The following is a 20,213-nucleotide window of genomic DNA, read 5'->3' as shown; positions in this document are numbered from 1 at the left end:
TAATCTGTGGGCCCTGCAGCAATACGCTACGGTCTTAAATCCCGAAAGTCCATGTTTTGTCCCGAATATCCATTATTCTGAGAGAGCGCTAAAAAATTCCCGAATATCCACAGTGAGTACTTGTAAATAAAATGCATTTTCTGTGCATTTAATGATTTATACCAGTATATTATTCTTGGAATATATTCTTAGATAATGTTGCAATCATACAGTATGGAAAGAATGATTGATACATCTACTGATATTAAAATATACGACAGTGAAATTTGTTTTTCGTCTCCTGTAAAATTGTCATTTGGTCTATTCGGGAAACAAATCCTATAGCGACGTAGTGCGAGCACTTCGGGCGAGCACTAGCGAAATGGTCTATGGTCACGAACATTTGAATACGAATGCGTTCGCTCGCCCACAAACCAAACGAACGGCACGCAGTTTCATTTAGCAATTCAATGGGTGGCGTCTAAAAGTATCTATAGTCTAAAAATATATTTTTCTATTTTTTTTACGTTATATTATAGTATTTGACGAATACCGGTTTTCAATAAGAAATACCGAATTAATACCGGTACTGATATATTCATTCGGTATTGCCATCCCTATAGCATTTTTGATTGGAAGAGGTATGTAGGTACGTGAATAAACAATGGCATCAAATTCTCCGTTATTTATTTTCTATGAAACAAAAAACCTGTACATTATATTAAACAGAACGATGACAATACGTAATATTATTATTTATTTTTGCCGAAGTACTATTATTTTTTTGGACTGCGTACTTTAATTCGATGACAACAAGATGGCAACATAGGTGTTTGGTGTATGTATTAATTGTCCACACGTCATTCACCATCTAAATACTTAAACATGGATAATATTATTATTATAACAAAGTGCGAAACTGTTGAAGAGGAGCAGTCTTGGTTTGATGTACCAATAATTAAGGATCCAAACACCACGGGGAACTGCACTCGTGTAAAGCAAGAGAATGTAGATGATTCAGGTTACAAATTTGAAGTTAGTTTTTTTTTTCAAAGAATCTATAAGGTGGACCAGTAATAATTAGTGAAAAGACTGTTCTACGAAGTACCTATACCTACCTATATTCGTTGATATCCTAAACTCGTGAATTTTCGGGAGTTGTCGTTTAACGAGAAGTAATTCGGGATCTTGGGAAATGTACAATAGACACTAGGTACCAGTGAAATATCTTAACGAAGCATCATTGCTTTGGGAATTGTTTTTGTAAATCATTACGTTATTGATGTATACATCAGACCAGACATTATCAAAAGTGGCTCCGGAAAAACGTATTCCTTCCATATTTACAATACAATACTACAATATTTTTTGAATTATAACCATGTAAAAGTAATATGCAAAATTGGCAGCCGCTCTATAAAGATTCCGTCCTCATTAGGCATAAAGCCCACCAAAGCGGCGCTCGGTGCGCTCTCTACGAAGTAGGCCCCCTCCCACCCGCGCATTACCCTTCACCTATGTAATAAGGGGCTCAAGGAGCACAAAATAATTATTATTATCAGCGTCTCTCATAACAAAGCAATAAACATATTATTAATAAATTTCTCGGGGCTTGTAATTAATATTCACGATGACATCATTCTACCAGCGAAATATCGGCACGCAATAACTAAACAAAGAGTTCACGGTTATTAAATAATGCCTTCTCGCCCGTCTTATCGACGACGCTGCCAGAAGCGTGATTTTGTTTGCCGTGTTCAATGAATGGACTACGTTGTATTTTTGTTAATTCGGCCGCTGAGAAGCCACACAACGGTGACTCATGGCGCGGGCGGGCACAATGCGTCGTCAAATTCAGTGTGCGCTGGCGTATTTGATTACGTTGTATTTTCGATGATTCACATAGAATATGCGCGAGCGCCCCGCAAGTCCGCTTTAGTGGACTTTATGCCTTAGGGTTCTGGGTAGAACGCTTTGGGAGTGTTAGTATCGAATATTAATTTATTTTACTTGAACTATTAAGTATATAAATGTATACTTAATGAAATGATTAATATTGATTGGAACATTAATTGTTGACGGTGATTTCTTTATCCTAAGTACTGAATCCATCACAATGGGAATTTTTCTTCTGAACGCGCTTTAAAATAAGCTTTTAAGAAACTTTGTAAGGACTCCAGCACATCTATTTTATACACAAGACTGCTTTATAAGCAGCTATCTAGGGTAGGAAAGTATCGAAATATAAACACTTATTGTACAATTACAATAAATTAGCCGACTGAACTGTCAAAACTGTTTATCTCACTCTAAGAGTTACCACAGCCAAAAGAAGTGCTGTTAAAACATAGCACTAGAGTGCTAATACTTGAATACCTTCCTACCCTAGATAGCGGCAGAAAGCAGTGTTGTGTATAGAATAGATGCGCAGATAGTTGACCCGTTGTTGACAATATAATTAAAACGAAATAAATGCGAAAGTAAAAATATATTTTAATAAAAATGACAGTTGGATGTATGTCACCTAGTTAACATTATATACCTAATTATTATGTTTTTTGACATTAATTTATTTAGATAATTTATCATCTCTTACAATATCAGATAATTATAAATGGTTGAATACATTTTAACATATTATTATACGTATAATGTCTTCCTTTCAGTACCCTGCATTGGGCCTCACTGAATTAAAACATGAGACTAATGCTGATGTCAAGCACGAATTTATTGAAGACCCAGTGCATCCATTATATGATGAAGTTCCTCAACCAGGATGCTCGCAATCCGATTACAAATCAGTACATCAGGTAAGTTTCATTGTTCGTGTAATATCTTCTTTTATCGAAGGTAGGCTAACAAGTTACATTACATCCTTCAATTAAGTACACGTTGTAGTCAACCCTGTTCCTATTTCTATGAATCAGTCCGATAATGGTTGCGGGCTCTTTAGAGTTCCATGGGAATTAGATCATTAGTGACTGACACCTCTTGATGGAGTTAGTAGGTATTGATTGTTACCTGAAGCTACATGCTTACTGGATTATAATTATGTATATCAAAATATATAAATGACCCACTAGTGTCAAATCTTTTATTTTTTATGTTGTACTTTCAATTTCGATTGATTTTTAACATATTGTGGACATAACAAATTATAAAATTAAGACGTTCACAATATGACATTTAAAAACAAAGAAACAGTGTGAAGAGGAAATAAATATATGCAGGATCACAAAAACTATAAAAAATATAAATTATAAAGCATGGAATCACACCGAATGAGTTAAGTAGGCCCTATTTTAAGAATTTATAAAACAACGCCTACATATACTCATTATCACGTAGGTGGAATATATCAACATCCGAAGTGATTTGGTTGAACAGCGTTATTTTCCTCCCAATTGGCATTACCAGTGACAGGTTGGTTCTGAACCTTGGGAGAATAAACAATGTTGCTCTCTATTCCTAAGATAGTTATCACGGACACACAGGTGAACACTTCCCAGAATGGCAGAGTTCTCATTAAATACCTCGTATAAGTCGATAAAAATACGTAGCTAAATAAAAATTGCAGACTGCAGTGTGTAGTTATGTGTTAATGTTGTTGATTCTAATACAACAATTTTATTCTAATCTTTTGTAGGACTCTGCCCAGCCGTGTGACATAGGACATCACCACGAAAATGAGGGTCGACTGCCAATTATTAGGTCTGATAAATTCAATCAAGAAGATGATCTAATCACACACCGCGAATCTTCACCCAAAGACATCCAAGAAATGAAGATGGAGTATTCCGATTTTTTAACTATACACGAACAAAACATTAAACAAAATTTACAGAATTTGCTGAAGTCTAATAGCCTGAAGAAACTTAAAATGGTAGATACTTATAAAAAACAATTCCTATGTGGTGTGTGTTCATTTAAATGCTCGCATCTCAGTTATCTGAAAAGACACAACATGGCACATACTGGTGAAAAACCTTATCAATGTGATATTTGCTCGTCGAAGTATACGCAGCTTGGACATTTAAAAACACACAAAATGACTCATATAAATGAAAAACCATATCAATGTGATATGTGCTCATATAAATCCTCATATATCAGTAATCTGAGAGCACATACTATTACACATACTAGTGAAAAACCACATCAATGCGATGTTTGCTCATTTAAATGCTGGCACATCAGTCATCTCAAAAGACACAAATTGGCACATACTGGAGAAAAGCCTTATCAATGCGATGTTTGTTTATCGAAATTTACTACACGTAGTGGTATGAAAATGCACAAAAAAAGACACACTGGTGAAAAACCATATCAATGTGATATATGTTCATATAAATGCTCACATACCAGTCATTTAAAAACACATAAAATGACACACACTGGTGAAAAACCACATCACTGCGATGTTTGCGCTTCCAAATTCTCTCGATTTAGTGATCTAAAAAGACATAAAATGACACATTCTCGTAAATAACCATGTACCTACATGTACAGTCTAGTCATATGAATGCTCTGTTGTTATCTAATATATAAAAATCAATATTTGTTTGTTTGTTTGTTCGTATTTTATGCGCTGCCATACCGTTCATCCGATTGCGATAAAATTTCGTCAACTTATTGCTTGCACTTGCGCAAAGAGTATAGGCTATAGCTTATATATAAAAATGAATGTCTGCCTGTCTGTCTGTCCCGTATGCGTTCCTATACCATTCATCCGATTGCGATGAAATTTTGGTAAGTGGTTGTATGCACACTTTTTCTTCATTATATCTTCTTTTATTCGTATGGTTCCTATACCTTTCATCCGATTGCTATGAAACCTTCGTCAGTTGTTGTTCTCATGCCCGCAAAGGTTTCTGAATTAGTACAACCATCTTCTTCTTCTTCTATTCTATATTCTTCTCTTCGTATGCGTTCCTATTCCATTCATCCGATTGCAATAAAATTTTCGTCAGTAATTGTGCCAACACCCGCGAAGGTTTCTGAATTAGTACAACCATCTTCTTCTTCTATTCTATCTTCTTCTATTCGTATGCGTTCCTATACCATTCATCTGATTGCGATGAAACTTTTGTCAGTTGTTGTGCGCAGACCTGCGAAGGTTTCTGAATTAGTATTATATAAAATACAACGTTTGTTGTTTGTTTGTTCCATCCAATTTTGATTTTTTTTTTACTACATATTAATAACATTAATAAAGTTTTCAGATTTTGGATTCGTCTTCTTCTTTTGTTTGACCTTTACTCCTATTAGAATTATTTTCATATTGCCATAATGTATTACACAGATATTATAATATTAAAAAAATAATTACCTCTTATTATTTTTTAAATATCTAAGATAAATATAATTACGAAGCGACCCAGTGCGAAGCCGGGTACTTCAGATACTATTCTAATAAAACACGTAAGAAATTATAATATAAACTACTCAATTAGATGTCTAAGGATAATATATGTATTTAATAAATCAATGTAACGTTAAACTTTATCAATGTATTGTTTCCTTGTATAAATTCCCGGTGCCCGGTCTTTTTTTTTTTTTAAATGAAATATATACTATTACCAAATCAAAACGTACTACCCCTGTTTACCCCTGGGCCAACAGGGTACGGTCATAACAGTTGTTTAGAAAGATCGGTGCAACGAGAGCGTCTCAAGGCCAAAGCACCCTAAACAAAAACATACCTGCCATGTTATGTAACCGAAATATAAAGCACCTGCTGCAGAATAGACGTACGTACACGAGAGATAACCCGACGCCCAACGCCTGAACAAAAACGATACATAAGTGAGAGTGAGAAAGTATTCGGCACCCTTATAGTCTCTGCGACACGCGCTAGAGTAAGATAAAAGGTTAACAGATATGTAGAAGATTTTGTTGTCGGCGTAGCCGCCAAATCTTAGTTTTTCGCTTAACTAAGCGTCGATAACCTACGAGCGCGTGTTGCTAAAATTAATATTTTATGTGTTAAACATCAGTGGTAAATATTTTTTGTTAATTAAGTAGAAAAGATGGTTCTGTGTGCTGTATTAAAATGTGGTAGCCGTACTGATAAGCAAGAAGATGGTATTACGTTTCATAGGTAAGTTGCTACATGTTCGTGATAATTTATTTGTATATTATTATATATTTTAATATCAAGTGACCGTATATCTTTAAAACAACTTAAATTATGGATATTTTTATCAAATGGTTGCATTTTAACCGCTTAAAAATACTATATAACGTAAAAAAATAGAAAAATATATTTAAATTCTGAGCGTCTAGTGCAAGCACTAGCGAAATGGTCTATGGTCTCGAACATTTGTATACGAGTAAGTACGTTCGCTCGCCCACCACCCAAACGCACGGCACGCAACTTCATTTAGCAATGCAATGGGTGGCGTCTAGATGTATCTATAGTCTAAGCCGGCGCCCCTTGAACCAACAAATTTTACACCTCAGCCCGAATCTTCACCTTAATCGACTTAAATAATTAACGGATTAATGCGGAGACCACCCGGTAATAATAAGTACGCCGGCCTCTATTAGAATGGTAAAATTCCCCGCTGCAGTCGACGGACCGTGATAACGGGCATCCTAGCGCCGCCTCGCGGCAAGTAGCGGCGAACCTGACCATCAACGCCAAAAATCTGCCACACCGACAAGCATCGCGAGACACTCTACACCTATGCCAAGCTGGACGACGGCCAAAGACGCGACTCCAAAATCAGAAGAGCCAGTAGGACGACACCCCAGAAGACCTCCCAAAATACCTCCAGCTGGTTTAAAACCCCTTCCCGGTACCAGGCCAAAATAAAAACAACCGACATCCACCCCCAGCGGCGAGTAGTGACCCCACGGGCAGCCATCCAAACATCCCTTCCACAACAGGGATGCCGGATAGGCTTTAAATAACCTTGCGCAAGCAAAGGAAGGTCTCTTTTCTCCCCCGACGATCTACGGACCAGACCTGGTCCACTGCAGCGCCTTCATCCGAAGGTCTCGAAACAATCAGCCCGCCATACAAACCTTGAGTACCCTATATCTTTATTATCTTTGTTTATTTTTTTATTCTGTACAATTATATCTCCCATTTCTCCATTTGTTTTCGAGCCAACTTATCCAATTTTGCTATAACTTTCAAATCAATGCTCTGCATTGTGTATATCCCATGGTTAATATTAAAACTATTCTGATTAAGCTAGCACCTCATTATTGTGCCTACTTCGATTTCATTTAATCATTTGAATACGTGTATTAATTAAGGCGCTAAGTATCAAAAAGATAAAAACTGACAATTTTAAAGAAAAATATTCTACATACCAACGCCAATAACTTCAACTATGGTCTAAGCGCCTCAAGCAAGTCAAAAAAATACAGCAAAATATTTAAACATATCGACGTTATAAGTCTGTTGGCGTGTTTTATTTATAGTTGTGTAAATAGCACGGCAGTGATCAACGGCATTCAATATAAAATGGCTGACGATGGTGTGTTGACACTTGCGAGTTCTTAATACCTAAAATTATAGAAGCTGCCGTGATTGCTTCACACTGTAAAACCACATTTTTCAAAAGGTCTGCTTCATGAAATTTTACTGCAATGACTCGGTATTTTGTAACTACAGGCAATACTACTTTTTGGTACTTAGAGCCTTAATTAATACACGTATTATTCATTTCATTGTTCGTATTATCTTTCTAATTTTAATCATTACCCCTCATTTCTTTGTGTGTGTGTTGTAACAACCTCCCATCATCGCCATTGTACAATAGACATCTCACAATAAATTGTTTTTAAAGGTAACCTTATTACGACACCAACATTTTCAAAAACTTCATCGAAGTAGCAATTGAAGAGTGACATTCCAAACCGGCCTAAGTCTATAAATCTGATTTTGAGATAATCATATTTTTGTGATTTGCAATTTACCTCTTAATTTTTCGGTACTATAATGTTAGACTCGAAAACATAATATATAAATAACATTAAAAAGTATAGTAAAACTTCAAAAAAATTCATTCAAAAACTGATTTTTTTTCAAAATGGCCCTAAGTCTGTACTAAGTACAGTTTGGGACACAATAAAGTAAAGTTGAGTGTCTTTTGTGTATACAATTATGATTGTGTAATAGAATGTGGTCATGGACACGTCTGTTGGGATGATTAATGAATAAAAATAATATTAAATTTCTTTCACTTTGTTGCATTTTTTGATAAAAAGGTAAACATTGTAACTTTTACAGCATAATAATAATTATATTATATAATAATACTGCAATGTAGGATCATTTTCAATAAAAAAAATTGTTTACTGATGTGCACATGAACTTATAAAACACAAATTCTCTAATATTTCGTCTGACATTTCTAATCTGACGTCACAATATTATATTATGGCCGCTTGGAGCGTAAATGTAGCAAAAAAAGTTCAACTGCCTAATATATCCTTAGGCCAGTTTGGAAAGAATCAACCGTTACCTTAGTGCTGTTTTGAGAAAAAAGGCACATTTCGACGTAAAATTTAAGAGACTTAGGATTTTTTGTAAAATATAAGTTTTAGTGAGAATATAGATCTTAGCACACTCTATCGGATTCCATCAAAACATGAAAATTTGTAATTTTGGACTAAGGCCGGTTTGGAATGTCACTCGTCAATTGGTTAATCTACCTAATTCTCGTCGTTATTGTTGTTATTATGAATTGCTATTTATGTGTTTAAAATTAAGATTACCCGTTTAGCTTTATATATAATTAAGGTCTGTCATATTATAATGTTTTATATTTTGCTATAAAGTATTAATTATTAATGTTTAAATTAAATAATTAGCTGTGTTAGATTCTATTGTGTCGTATTCAGCCGATTTGACTTGGTGCTATTGATCTACCAAGCACATTCCCGACCATGTCCGATCCTATTAGGATCATATGGGCCTCCACAGAGTAGAGGTTTGTATTAACAGTTTTTGTTTATTACGAGAAATGGATGTCAGCCACTTGCTCAACCTATTAGGTCCATACCCTGACTCACACACAAATTGAAAAACAATATGTGTACTTGCCAGACCCAGGATTCGAACCTGGGACCCACACCGTGATAGTCCACCGCTTTAGCCACGCGGCCACCATGGGCGTTAAGCAACCACATTACTATCTGCAAAAACCAGATAGAGTCATATTTATCTAGGACGCAATCCTATATAGCCGATTCCGTTTCTGTGTTTCGATCTAAATAATATTTAATCTTCCTTTTTAATTTTTGCCCATTTCTTAATTGCATCTGTATAAATTAATTTTAATAAATAAATTATTAATATTGAACTGCGCCTCTCTTCCCGCCCACAATTCAACGAATGAAATTGTTCACTAATTTGTAAGTTTTGTTGCACAGTATTGCATCAAATATAGAGAGATATAGGGCTCCGTTTGTCCCAGGTTGGTTTAATCACCAATACAACCACACCCGCACGGATGGAAAGCCTTTCACGGCTTCTTAACTCTCGTTTTGAATTAACACAAGTTAATTAAAAGATATTACTGCCATCTGTGTTTACCATGACGAGCTAATTTTTTTCATACTAACACCTCCCAGGGGCTCTATGTTAGAACTTGCGAGTGCAAGCTTCCCGGTCGAGATGACGTCATATGACATCATTATGACGTACTACCGGAGTGATAATAGCATTCGAGAAAATAGCGAGTGGTCAGACAGCGGCGCTATTCATTGTCACCATACACATATAGGTGTATCATAATAAAATTTTCTATGGTTATTCTGTGCGCGGTCGGCATGCCTCGAGCGTGACGTCACAATTACGTCATCTCGTCTGGTGCCACACGAGACGAGAGTTAGGAAATCGCGGTGCAGAACACCAGAAAGACTCACCATCTTTGGTGTAAGGCATATTCGAAGGTTAAGAAGTGGTATCGTGTAGCCAAGTCCCTACAGGTTTAACCAGCGGTTGTCATACTGGCACCTTTGGCCCAGTACTCCCGAGCAGGGCCCTATATTGACGATATCGAATATGATTAGATTATTGCATAATTTTTAAAAGAATAAGAACTTTTTTTTTATAAATATTTGATGTGCCACTATTACAATGTTACTTATTTTATACCTGCTCTGCTAATTTATTTTATACCTGTGTAATTCACCATTTTTTTTTTTACCAAATAATTTACCTTATATTTCTATCACCTTACTTTGTAATAAACGCCCATCGCGACAAACAAACTGAGCGTTTGATTTCCCCACCTTCTTCTTAAGGCGATACATCAGTAAAACGGCAAATAATTTTCAACGATATGCGCGACGGAATTTTCGACTCGCTGCCATTCGGAGAGAGAACGTCAAGTTGGGAACACGTCAATTTGTTTCGTGATGGCGACGGGGGTAATAATTTTTAAATCGTGTAAAGATGACTAAAAACATTACCCATTTACTTTAAAAAGAAAAACATGTGAATGAATATATTATTATTGCTACAAATAGAACAATAAACAGAACATTAAATGGACGCATTCTGGATTTATATGACAAATTATATTTCGTTTGGCATGCGTCATTTGCACTTGCGACCCGCAATCCGCGCATCGCCTAGCCACGATCTTTTTAGACCGTGCCTCAACTGAAGTATAGCCTTAATACATACATATAATATTATAATATTTGATTGATTAATCTGCAAAACGCTTAACGCCATTTAGGTAAATTGTTCAGGAAAGAGAAAAAACGCAATAATTTAACTATCGAGCGTAATTCAACAATGATTCAAAAAATACACGGATATTATTTTTTTGCAAATAATCTGCACTACGAATGCTCTATTTTATCTTCCCTTTTCTAAAAAGACAATTTATATAAAGAGCGGAGTTGTTCCATTTACGATATATACTTACTTCGGATATGTGCAACTTCTGGGGCGCCTCGTCGAGCTTAGGCCTGCATCCCCTTTATATGTGGTTACTATCTGGAGGGTTGCATGATTTTTGAGTGAAAGCTGGCGTCGGTGGCTTCGCGACCGACTGAGGCCAGTTTGGAAGTCTGAGTGAATTTATCTCTAGTAAGTTTTTTTTTTTTAAAGTTTTTTCTTGCGTCCAAAACAAGGGTGTCCGTCGGTTTAGGTCACGTCGTGCTCTTGTGCTTCTTGTTGGCTTCTGGCACTGCAGTTTTCATTCGCTTTCTTGTCCAGGTCATCGTCTTCTTGGGTTTTCTTTTCCCAGCGGTAGTTATCAGGATTGCTGATGTTTTACTTTTGAGTCGTGGGAGGTCTGTTTGAGGGCTTGTGCAGCATAGGTTGTCTTCATGCGATTTTTATGATCTCGGCGCTTGGATGATTGATGCAGTTCCCTCAGAAAGAGAAGAATTGGAGGTCTGAAGGGATATTTAAGAATATTGGAATTTTGGCACCTGCAGTTAGCTGTTTTGTGTGTAGAACAATAAAGCATTTTATTTATGAGGTTTAGGAGTTTGAAATTTTGTGTGAGCATAGAAAACATGCTCGTAACAAAATGACATCAAAATCTCATTTTTGGTCAAAATTGCAGTTGGCTGGTTTGCAAATTAAACAGTCATTCTTTTTAATAGGTAGGTACTAAAATGACAGTTGGTAGTGTTGTGGCTGCCCATCGTAAAACTTAAACATGCCTAATTTATTTAAGTAATAACAACATAGCATTAAGTTGAACTTACAATGTAAACTTTATCATGTATAATATACCCTTCATCAAAATTATGTTTGAACACGTACGCCAGAAGTCACCTATGTCGTCATTTAGACAAAGTGACATTTGCTTCAGACGCAAGTCTGCAGATTCTTTATCAAATCGCTTAATTCGCGACTTGCTATTATACCTAATGTATTTTTGAAACAAATTTTAATTTGAAACAATTGAACAAATCAAATATCACCTCGTAGGTAAACAAATTCTTTTGGAAGCAATATGAGAGGCTGTCTAGACTCAGACCTCTAACAAGTTGGTTCCGGGCGACAAAAATAATTTGCTGACAACAGTGACACTTCGATACGTGCCATTGCATTCAATCAATATATAAATGAGGTATTTCTACCTACTTTATCATCAATCACTCATTACTTATCACTCAGAAAACACAGTCAATTCAAATCTCTTGCAACGACGTCCGTCGAGCCGTCATTTATCTCAGACACGATCTTCGCAATTATCAATTATTATACTTAATTTAGAATCAGTAACATTAAATACTAATCGTCCTGTAAATTTGTAATCAATTTTAAAAGTAGGGAGTAAATGAAGTCAGGGGATTGTATTTCACACGCCAATCTGTTTATTCATTGGAGTCAAGCAACCATACCTCTCCTCACACACTCTCCCAGCTATAGTGTACCTAATAATTATTAATAATGTACGACAAACAATCACAGACAAGCTGACTGAGAAAATCAAATACCTACGTATGTAATTTAAAATATTAGAAGATATAGAAATTTATTTCATTTTATCAGTCTGGTTGTTGTTTCACTTAAATAAAATTATTAATAACAGTGGTTTTTGGGAAACATAGTTTGTTTTAATGTTAAAAAGAATTTGGTGATCTCGTTGTAGAGCAGTGGTTCACGCGTGTAATTTAACTGTGGCCGCACAATTGACAGTTCTATGGAAACGTCTGGTGGCTGCACCAAATTTCACTTTTATTGTGATTGTAAAAATTAAAGGTAAATTTTATTTACTAAAAAAATGGATCAATTTATTTATAGGCAAATCCCATTGAATATTTTACTACATATCTATTTATTTAAAAATAATACAAATGGAAATTCCTCTTTGGGGAGGTTGTAGGATGATAATGAAGAAGTCGTTAATAGCGTATGCAGGAGCGAGTTTTATTGGCAGCGTAATGGTCGGTACAATAGATGTTACAGCAGTTCAGATTACAATGACAGTATGATAGGTACGGAGCCGAGGTCCGCACCTCGGTACAATCAGATGTTGAGCGAAGCGATATCGAGACTGCGATGGTAACAGACTAGAAACGTATCTTCGAGTGGCATTTTGATAAATCATTCCTCGTTATTTATACAATCAAAAGTAATACATTAACTTTATATTCTAGTACATAATTATATTGAACGATTCAGCGGTTTAAATCGAGTAGCTTGTGAAATTTTATTTATTATTACAGTCGTAAGATAATATAGTACTATGGGAAATGATTATTCGGCAATTTTCCATTGCGATACCGTATTTAATATCGTCAATCAATCTGCTGATCCAGTTAAGAGTTGTTTACTGGAATATGATTCGCTGGGAATATATTATTGCAGTCGAATAATTTGATACATTAAAAAAATAGATATTTGATCGCTAATATACTACAGCTACACCTCAATATGTACTTACAACTTTTTCCAATTTGCCGCATGGCTGCTTCTAAGTTTACATCTGTCAACTGGTTTCAATATTAGTTTTTTATGAAGTCCATTACACTAAAAATGATCTTTTAGTAGTAGGAAAAATCGACAATATTAGTAAAACAATAATTGTTGACTTGATTCTTGGTCAACGTATAACTTCGACCAAAATTTTTCAACCGTGGTATTATCACTGGCCTTCTGCGCGGAGATGGCAGGCCGTGATAACGTCAAGGTCAAAGCGGGGGTGGGGGACAGAAACGCACGGGGTATTTGGTCAAGGCTGGTTTATTTCATCGTATTGCAGGGTAGTCGTTACAGATACGATACAGGTTATTGTCGTCGTTGGCGGTCGGTTGGTAATTGGCGGGCTGCAACGTGGTGTCGCGGCTGGGCTGCTGATTGATTGCTTGGCATCCGAGGCGAGTCAGTGCTTGCGGCGTGGCGATCTACCGATGTCAGATGTGGTCTTTTTGGCGGGCTGTCCGGAATGCTGGCTTGGCTTCGCGTCCGAGGCGAGCGAAGGCGAGAAGAGATTTTGCGGTCGTTGCTGTTGGTTCGGCGGTTGAGGTAAGAGAGAGCTTTTTACGCGCGTTCAACTGACAGGCGGCGTCATGTTCATCCGGCGGTCGGGAACCTCTCTGTTTTACCGACGGATTGACTAGTGGCGGCGCGAGCGGCCGTTTTTGATAGACCGCGTCTGTTTTGGCGGGAGTTTGACGAATTTGAATTTCAAGGAGACGGGTTCCGCTCGGCCGAGGGTTGCGATCACCGCGAAGAGTGGACGTAGGCTGTGGTATTTTGGGAAATATGATGGTTCGGTCCGCCCTTTGAGGTAGTCTCCTGTGGGAGATTTCCATCTGGTATCAGTATTATTAAAATGCTTTTTAAGTATTTGGTCATAACTCATTTACAATAATGCATTTTTCGTTAACCTAGTTAATTAAATTAAATAGGAAGTGATACACCCCTGTTACAGGCGGGCTTCTCCCGGTGTAAAATAATCATTTAGTAGCTATAAGTCGAAACGTAACCCTGACCTCTAGAAACGGCTTCATAAAACATCTAATCTGATTCCTTGCTCAACCACGTAAGTATTTTTTATTCATAAGTAAAGGCCTTCGTCCGGTGTGTGAAAATCACATATTGGGCGGAGGTGTAATTAAGATAAATTACATTTTATTTAAAAAGTGTAAATGATGATGGATGAAAGAGATAATTTTAAGACTAAATATAAGTATTCAAATATAATAAGTTTTGCCGGCAACGTTAAAATCTCCGCGCGCCTGCGCCGAGGTGGTCCCCGTGATTCGTCAAATCAAAAGGATCACGCGATAAAAGTTGGCCAATCATGAGAGTCCTTTTTGCTGGTCGGCATGGGTACGGGGAATTTAAAAAGAGAAAGAAAAAAAAGTAAGTAAGCGTCCCTTTTCCAACACGTACGGACCTGCGAAACTTATTGTAAAAACAAAATATATAAACGTGTAAAGAAAATTTAAAATATTAGATAATACCAAGTTACGCACGAGACAGACGTGGTTTCATTTAATTTCTCCTCAATTTAAAATATCTTTTTCTTTGTGAATCCGGGGTTCGATGGACACCTGAGCTAGCCGCTGGAACCCTGGATATCTCAGTAGGTACCTACTGAAAATGATGTTGGTGGCCGCAGAAAAATCCTCTGGTGGCCGCACATGAGAACCACTGTTGTAGAGGGACGAGACAGCTGTCGTAGAAACTCCTTTACTTTCGGTTGTATGGATGATATCCGTGTCTCTATTAGACTGACTTTCTCTTAGGTATGCTTACATACTGTAACTTAAAATTTAGTATGGATCATTATTTAACTACATATTTTTTTCCGAGTTATACGCGGCGTAAATGTGAACTCTGCCATTCTTGGTGGCGTTGGCTTGTGTGTCACTGATAATTACCTTAGGAATCAAGGGCAAGGGCTATCAATAGTTCACTCTGTGTGCTTCATCTTATTTTTGTCGCTTATTTTATTTCTTATTTTATTACTTATTGTATTATTAAGTCACATTATATTTATAACACTTATTTTATATCATGTGAACGCTATAAATTTGTAATTTGTTATGTTCATTATATGTAAAATAAATAAATTTGATTTTATGAGAAGTCGTGATTATTGGTGGTTGCGCCGATTGCTCTGAAGATTATGTTACAATACTTATGAAAATATTCCAGGGTCCGAGTCTTGGTAGGATGAGATGTTATGCGGAGCGACACAGAGACTGAGAACTTACAATCGTATGAAATGGCCCATCAATAATAGAAATAATTGTGATTCGCTATTTATTTTATCGACGTTCTCACAATATTATATAATATCTTAAAGGAATGTATGGGAAATAATCTTTATAGGTAATTGAGTCAACTACTCTGTATGGAGCTTGCTTCATTGGATATGACTGACTATGTGGAAAGAAACAGATATTGCGAAAATATAATAGCAGTAAGCTAATTACTGAGTTTGCAATAATAATTGGACACTACGGGAAATAGATATTAAGGAATTCATAATTGAGGTCACTTATTTAATATCGCCGATCAATATGCTGACACGGATTCAGTTGATTATCCCCATATTTAAATGGCTGCCAAAAGTTCGTAAGTAGATAATTTACGTATTATGAGTTCACTACGGAATGTGTTTCTATTAAATAATTACAAGATAAAAAGGACTTTTAATATACGTTTCTAAATTTTCTGTTGAATCATATAAACTTGACTTGACTAGCTTAAGCTATCTATAAAATATCTAAAATTATGCAATTAAATCATACATAACTGAATATTATATAGATAGAATAGTATGTTGTATGTATTATAGTTTGGTTTAGGCAGGGCATAATAAATTTAAAAAATTAACTAACAATATGTGTAACATGTACCCTTAATCCAACAGGAAAACAAATAAGTATGGATGAAAAGGCGTGCATAATTTTGTCATTTCGCCCAAAATAATCAATAAAGATAATTGAGTCAACTACTTTATAAGGAGTTTATGTAATTTGATATGGCTGACTATGTGGAACAAACGGATATTGCGGAAAATATAATTGCAGTCAGCTAATTACTGGGTTTGCAATTATAATTGGACACTGCGGGAAATAGATATTAAGGAATTCATAATTGAGGTCATTTATTTAATAATATCGCCGATCAATATGCTGACACGGATTCAGTTGTTTATCCCCATATGAAGCGCCGAGATTCAAAAGCCCCTAAAACGGTTTTTGAAAAATTTTGAGTTAGATGTATATTTTTGTTACCTATAATATGGTGGCTAAAGATTGAACTTTAAAAAACGCCAAAATCCGTCAATACATATGATCAAAAATTAGGGTAAGTTTCAAAACTCGCTAATATGGTTGGGTGTGCATTTCAAATACCCCTAAAATGGAAAGCCAAAATACTCTTTAGAATATAATGAATTAAAAAATAAATACATAAAGTTCACATGTTTATTAGATATGATTTTTTCTCAGTTTTCTCAAAACTATCTAAGTCGTTTTTCTCATTTTTCTCAGAACTACCTAAAATCGTTTTAGCGGCCATTGAAACTAGGCGCTTCATATATGAATGTATAATATTATGCATTACGTGGTATTGCCGCCAAAAGTTCGTAAATAAATAATTTACGTATTATGAGTTCACTATGGAATGTGTTACTAAATATATAAGCCAGAAAAAAATCAGATTCACCCGATATAAAGAACATGTACATAAAGCAGAAATAAATAAAATTTTCATTCTAACTAATTTTAGAGATGTGCTATAACTCCATAACGTGATTTCGTGACTTATCAAGTTTTGGCAGTAATTTCACTTAGAAAAAATGGCCAAGCTGTGGGAATTTATATAAGCAAACAATACATGAATAAAGTTTCAATACATATTAAAATAATTTATTATAATGTCTTTACATAAATATAATTGAGTTATTATATTACATTTTCTTAAGCTTGTTGTACAGAATGTGTCGTTTTATGTCTTTTAAGATCACCTGATCGATAGAATTTAGAAGCGCAAACATCGCAGTGATGTGGTTTTTCACCAGTATGTGTCATTTTATGTATTTTTAAGAAATGAGACGATATGCATGTATAAGAGCATAGATCACATTCAAAAGGTTTTTTACTGGTATGCGTCATTTTGTGTCTTTTCAGGGTTCCAAAACGTGAGCCTGCATATGAACACTCATTGCATTTGTATGGTTTTTCACCGGTGTGAATTTTTTGATGAGTTTTTAAGTCATGAGACTTCATGCCTCGGAAGGAACAGACATCACATTTAAATGGTTTTACTCCTGTATGAATGGCTTTGTGCCTTTGTAGACTAAGGAGAAGAGAGCATGTGAATGCGCATACATCGCATTCAAATGGTTTTTCACCTGTGTGTGTCATGTTATGTCTTTTCAGAGTTTCACGACGCGAAGTTGTATATGAACAATCATTACATTTAAATGGTTTCTCCCCTGAATGCTTCATTTTATGTTTGTTCAGACTATCCAGTAGCGAACTAGCATATGGGCATTCACTGCATTTAAATGGTTTTTCACCAGAATGCATCATTTTATGTAGTTTTAAATTACGAGGGTTAATGCAGTCATAAGAACATATATCGCATTTATATGGTTTTAATCCAGTGTGTTTGATTTTATGTAGTTTTAGACTGCTTGGTTGTGAGAATTGATATGAGCATATATCACATTTATATGGTTTTTCACCTGTGTGTGTATTGTTATGTTTTCTTAAGCTAGTAAGACGCGAGCATGTATAAGAACAATCATTGCAACTAAATGGTTTTTCACCTGTATGTGTCATTTTATGGTTTTTCATTCTACCAAGATGCCAGCTTGTATAAGAGCATTCACTGCATTTATGTTGTTTTTCACCTGTATGAGACATATCGTCCAATTTTTTTAAATTCACTTGTACGTCTTCACTTTTTTCAATATTTTTATCATTGTGCACAATTTTGTGACTTTTTAGAGTACTTTTACAACCAAAGATTACATCACAAAAACTACAAACAAAGTATTGAGGGAAATGTATCACTCTTTTAACTTCAATTCGGACCTCTTTTGCAGGATTCAGAAACTGTACTTCGTTTTTGATATTTTGTTTATATATTGTTATCTCTGAATGCTGTAATATTCCATCTTGGAGGTTATCTGGTGTGGATTGTAAATGTTCATCTGTGGGATGACATCGTTTGATAGGAACCTACAAATATAACATTATGTATATCTATTGAATTTAATAAACCATGAGGCGGACGAAAGCGGTCCAAATTTATTAAATAAAAATTATAACTATTATATTAATAACATAACTATTATTAAATTATATACCCATTATTATATTGATAATTACAAGATAAAAAGAACTTTTTATATACAACGTTTTTAAATTTTCTGTTGAATCATATAAACTTGACTTGACTAGCTTAAACGATAAAAAATTATATTTGATAGAAATAATACCGAAATGTCATTTTGACACTCATATTGATTTCCATAGTAACGCACGTATATATTAATAATTTCCTAGCAACCAATAATAGTGGATTGGATTACAGATTTCTTCCGAAGTAACTTTTCATACAAAACAGAATTAACTAAAAATGCATTTAATTCTACTTAAAGATGGCTAAAAGTATTAAAAAATGCATTGTCATCGTGTTCTGATATATTCTAAAAGTTTCAAATGTCTAGCTAGTCGGGAAGTTAAATCAAAATCGATTACAAGATTTGTACCGGACAAACAACCACCGGACAAATAAGAATACGACCTAATAAAAACGTTGTAAAAAAGTGGAATAAGTACAATTGTTTTTTTGTTTTATTAATATTAATCAATATTACAATGCAGTTCCACCATGTATTGAAAGCACAATAATAGATAATAAACCATAGACTAATAAATGTAATACTGTGTACTTTACTGTTTTGAATAACAAAAAAAAAATACTCCCTCTATTAGTGACGAAGGGTGGAGGTAGGCTGTAAAGATCCGCCATAAATAGTGTATACAAAACTTTGTCTGTCATACGTATTTGTTTTCATTAGAATAAAACTACAATAAAAGTTAACGAAAACTAAGCTTTATCATAATCAAATACCCAATTGTCTATCTACAAAATATCTAAAATTATAAGTACAACTAAATCATTCATAACATTGAATATTATATATTAATGAATATTATTTTGTATGTATTATAGTTTGGTTTAGGCAGGGCTTAATGAACTTAAAAAGTGAACTATTAATATGTGTAAAATGTACTCTTAATCCAAGGAAAACAAATAAGTATGAATGAAAAGGCGTGCACAATTTTGGCGTATCGCCTAAAATTTAATATAGTATAGTTTGGTTAGGCAGGTTTAATTTAATTTTTAAAAATTAACACCAACTGTAAATTAAAGTCATTAATTGCTAATAATATGAATCATCCAAATATGACTTTATAACAAGTTATCTGTAGTACTTAATGGGTAATATTAGTTAAGCCTTAATAACCATAGATAATGTAAAGGTTTTGTCTACAGCTAGAATTTAGAAAATAATAATATGTGAAAGGAAAGATGATTGACTATAATGAATAGTGGCGAAGGGTGGAGGTAGGCTGTTAAGATCCGACATAAATAGTGCTCACAATACCATGTCCGTCACACGTATTTGTTTTTATTAAAACGAGACTGCATTTTACAATGGTGTTGGTAAGTTTTTAAAAATTAATTAAACCCTGCCTGACCAAACGATAATAGTTTTTATATGTTATGGACGATCTGACTAAATTATGCGCATTTTTTT

General features: G+C 35.0%; 2 protein-coding genes across 2 annotated transcripts in view; one reads left to right on the top strand and one right to left on the bottom strand.

Moving 5' to 3' along the window:
- Positions 1–20,213, top strand: part of LOC147077210 (uncharacterized) — a 332,131-nt gene that overhangs the window by 273,859 nt on the left and 38,059 nt on the right. The window lies entirely within an intron of this gene.
- Positions 17,356–19,327, bottom strand: LOC147077212 (uncharacterized). Its single transcript, XM_085941025.1, has 2 exons — positions 18,775–19,327; positions 17,356–18,713 (listed from the first exon to the last, which is right to left on the bottom strand). The coding sequence occupies exon 2, from the start codon at positions 18,304–18,306 to the stop codon at positions 17,356–17,358; it is 951 nt and encodes a 316-aa protein (XP_085797151.1). The 5' UTR covers positions 18,307–18,713; positions 18,775–19,327.

Source organism: Rhyacophila brunnea, unplaced genomic scaffold (assembly GCF_057557595.1).
Source record: "Rhyacophila brunnea isolate RB1 unplaced genomic scaffold, BYU_Rbru_1.0 scaffold_13, whole genome shotgun sequence".
In the NCBI taxonomy this organism is placed as follows: Eukaryota; Metazoa; Arthropoda; class Insecta; order Trichoptera; family Rhyacophilidae; genus Rhyacophila; species Rhyacophila brunnea.
Note: the sequence above shows the minus strand (reverse complement) of the source record. Positions and strands in the feature narration are given on the sequence as shown.

What these genes read in the sequence shown, in the direction of transcription:
- LOC147077212 (XM_085941025.1), bottom strand. Translation starts at nt 18,306, where the DNA reads ATGTCTCATACAGGTGAAAAACAACATAAATGCAGTGAATGCTCTTAT.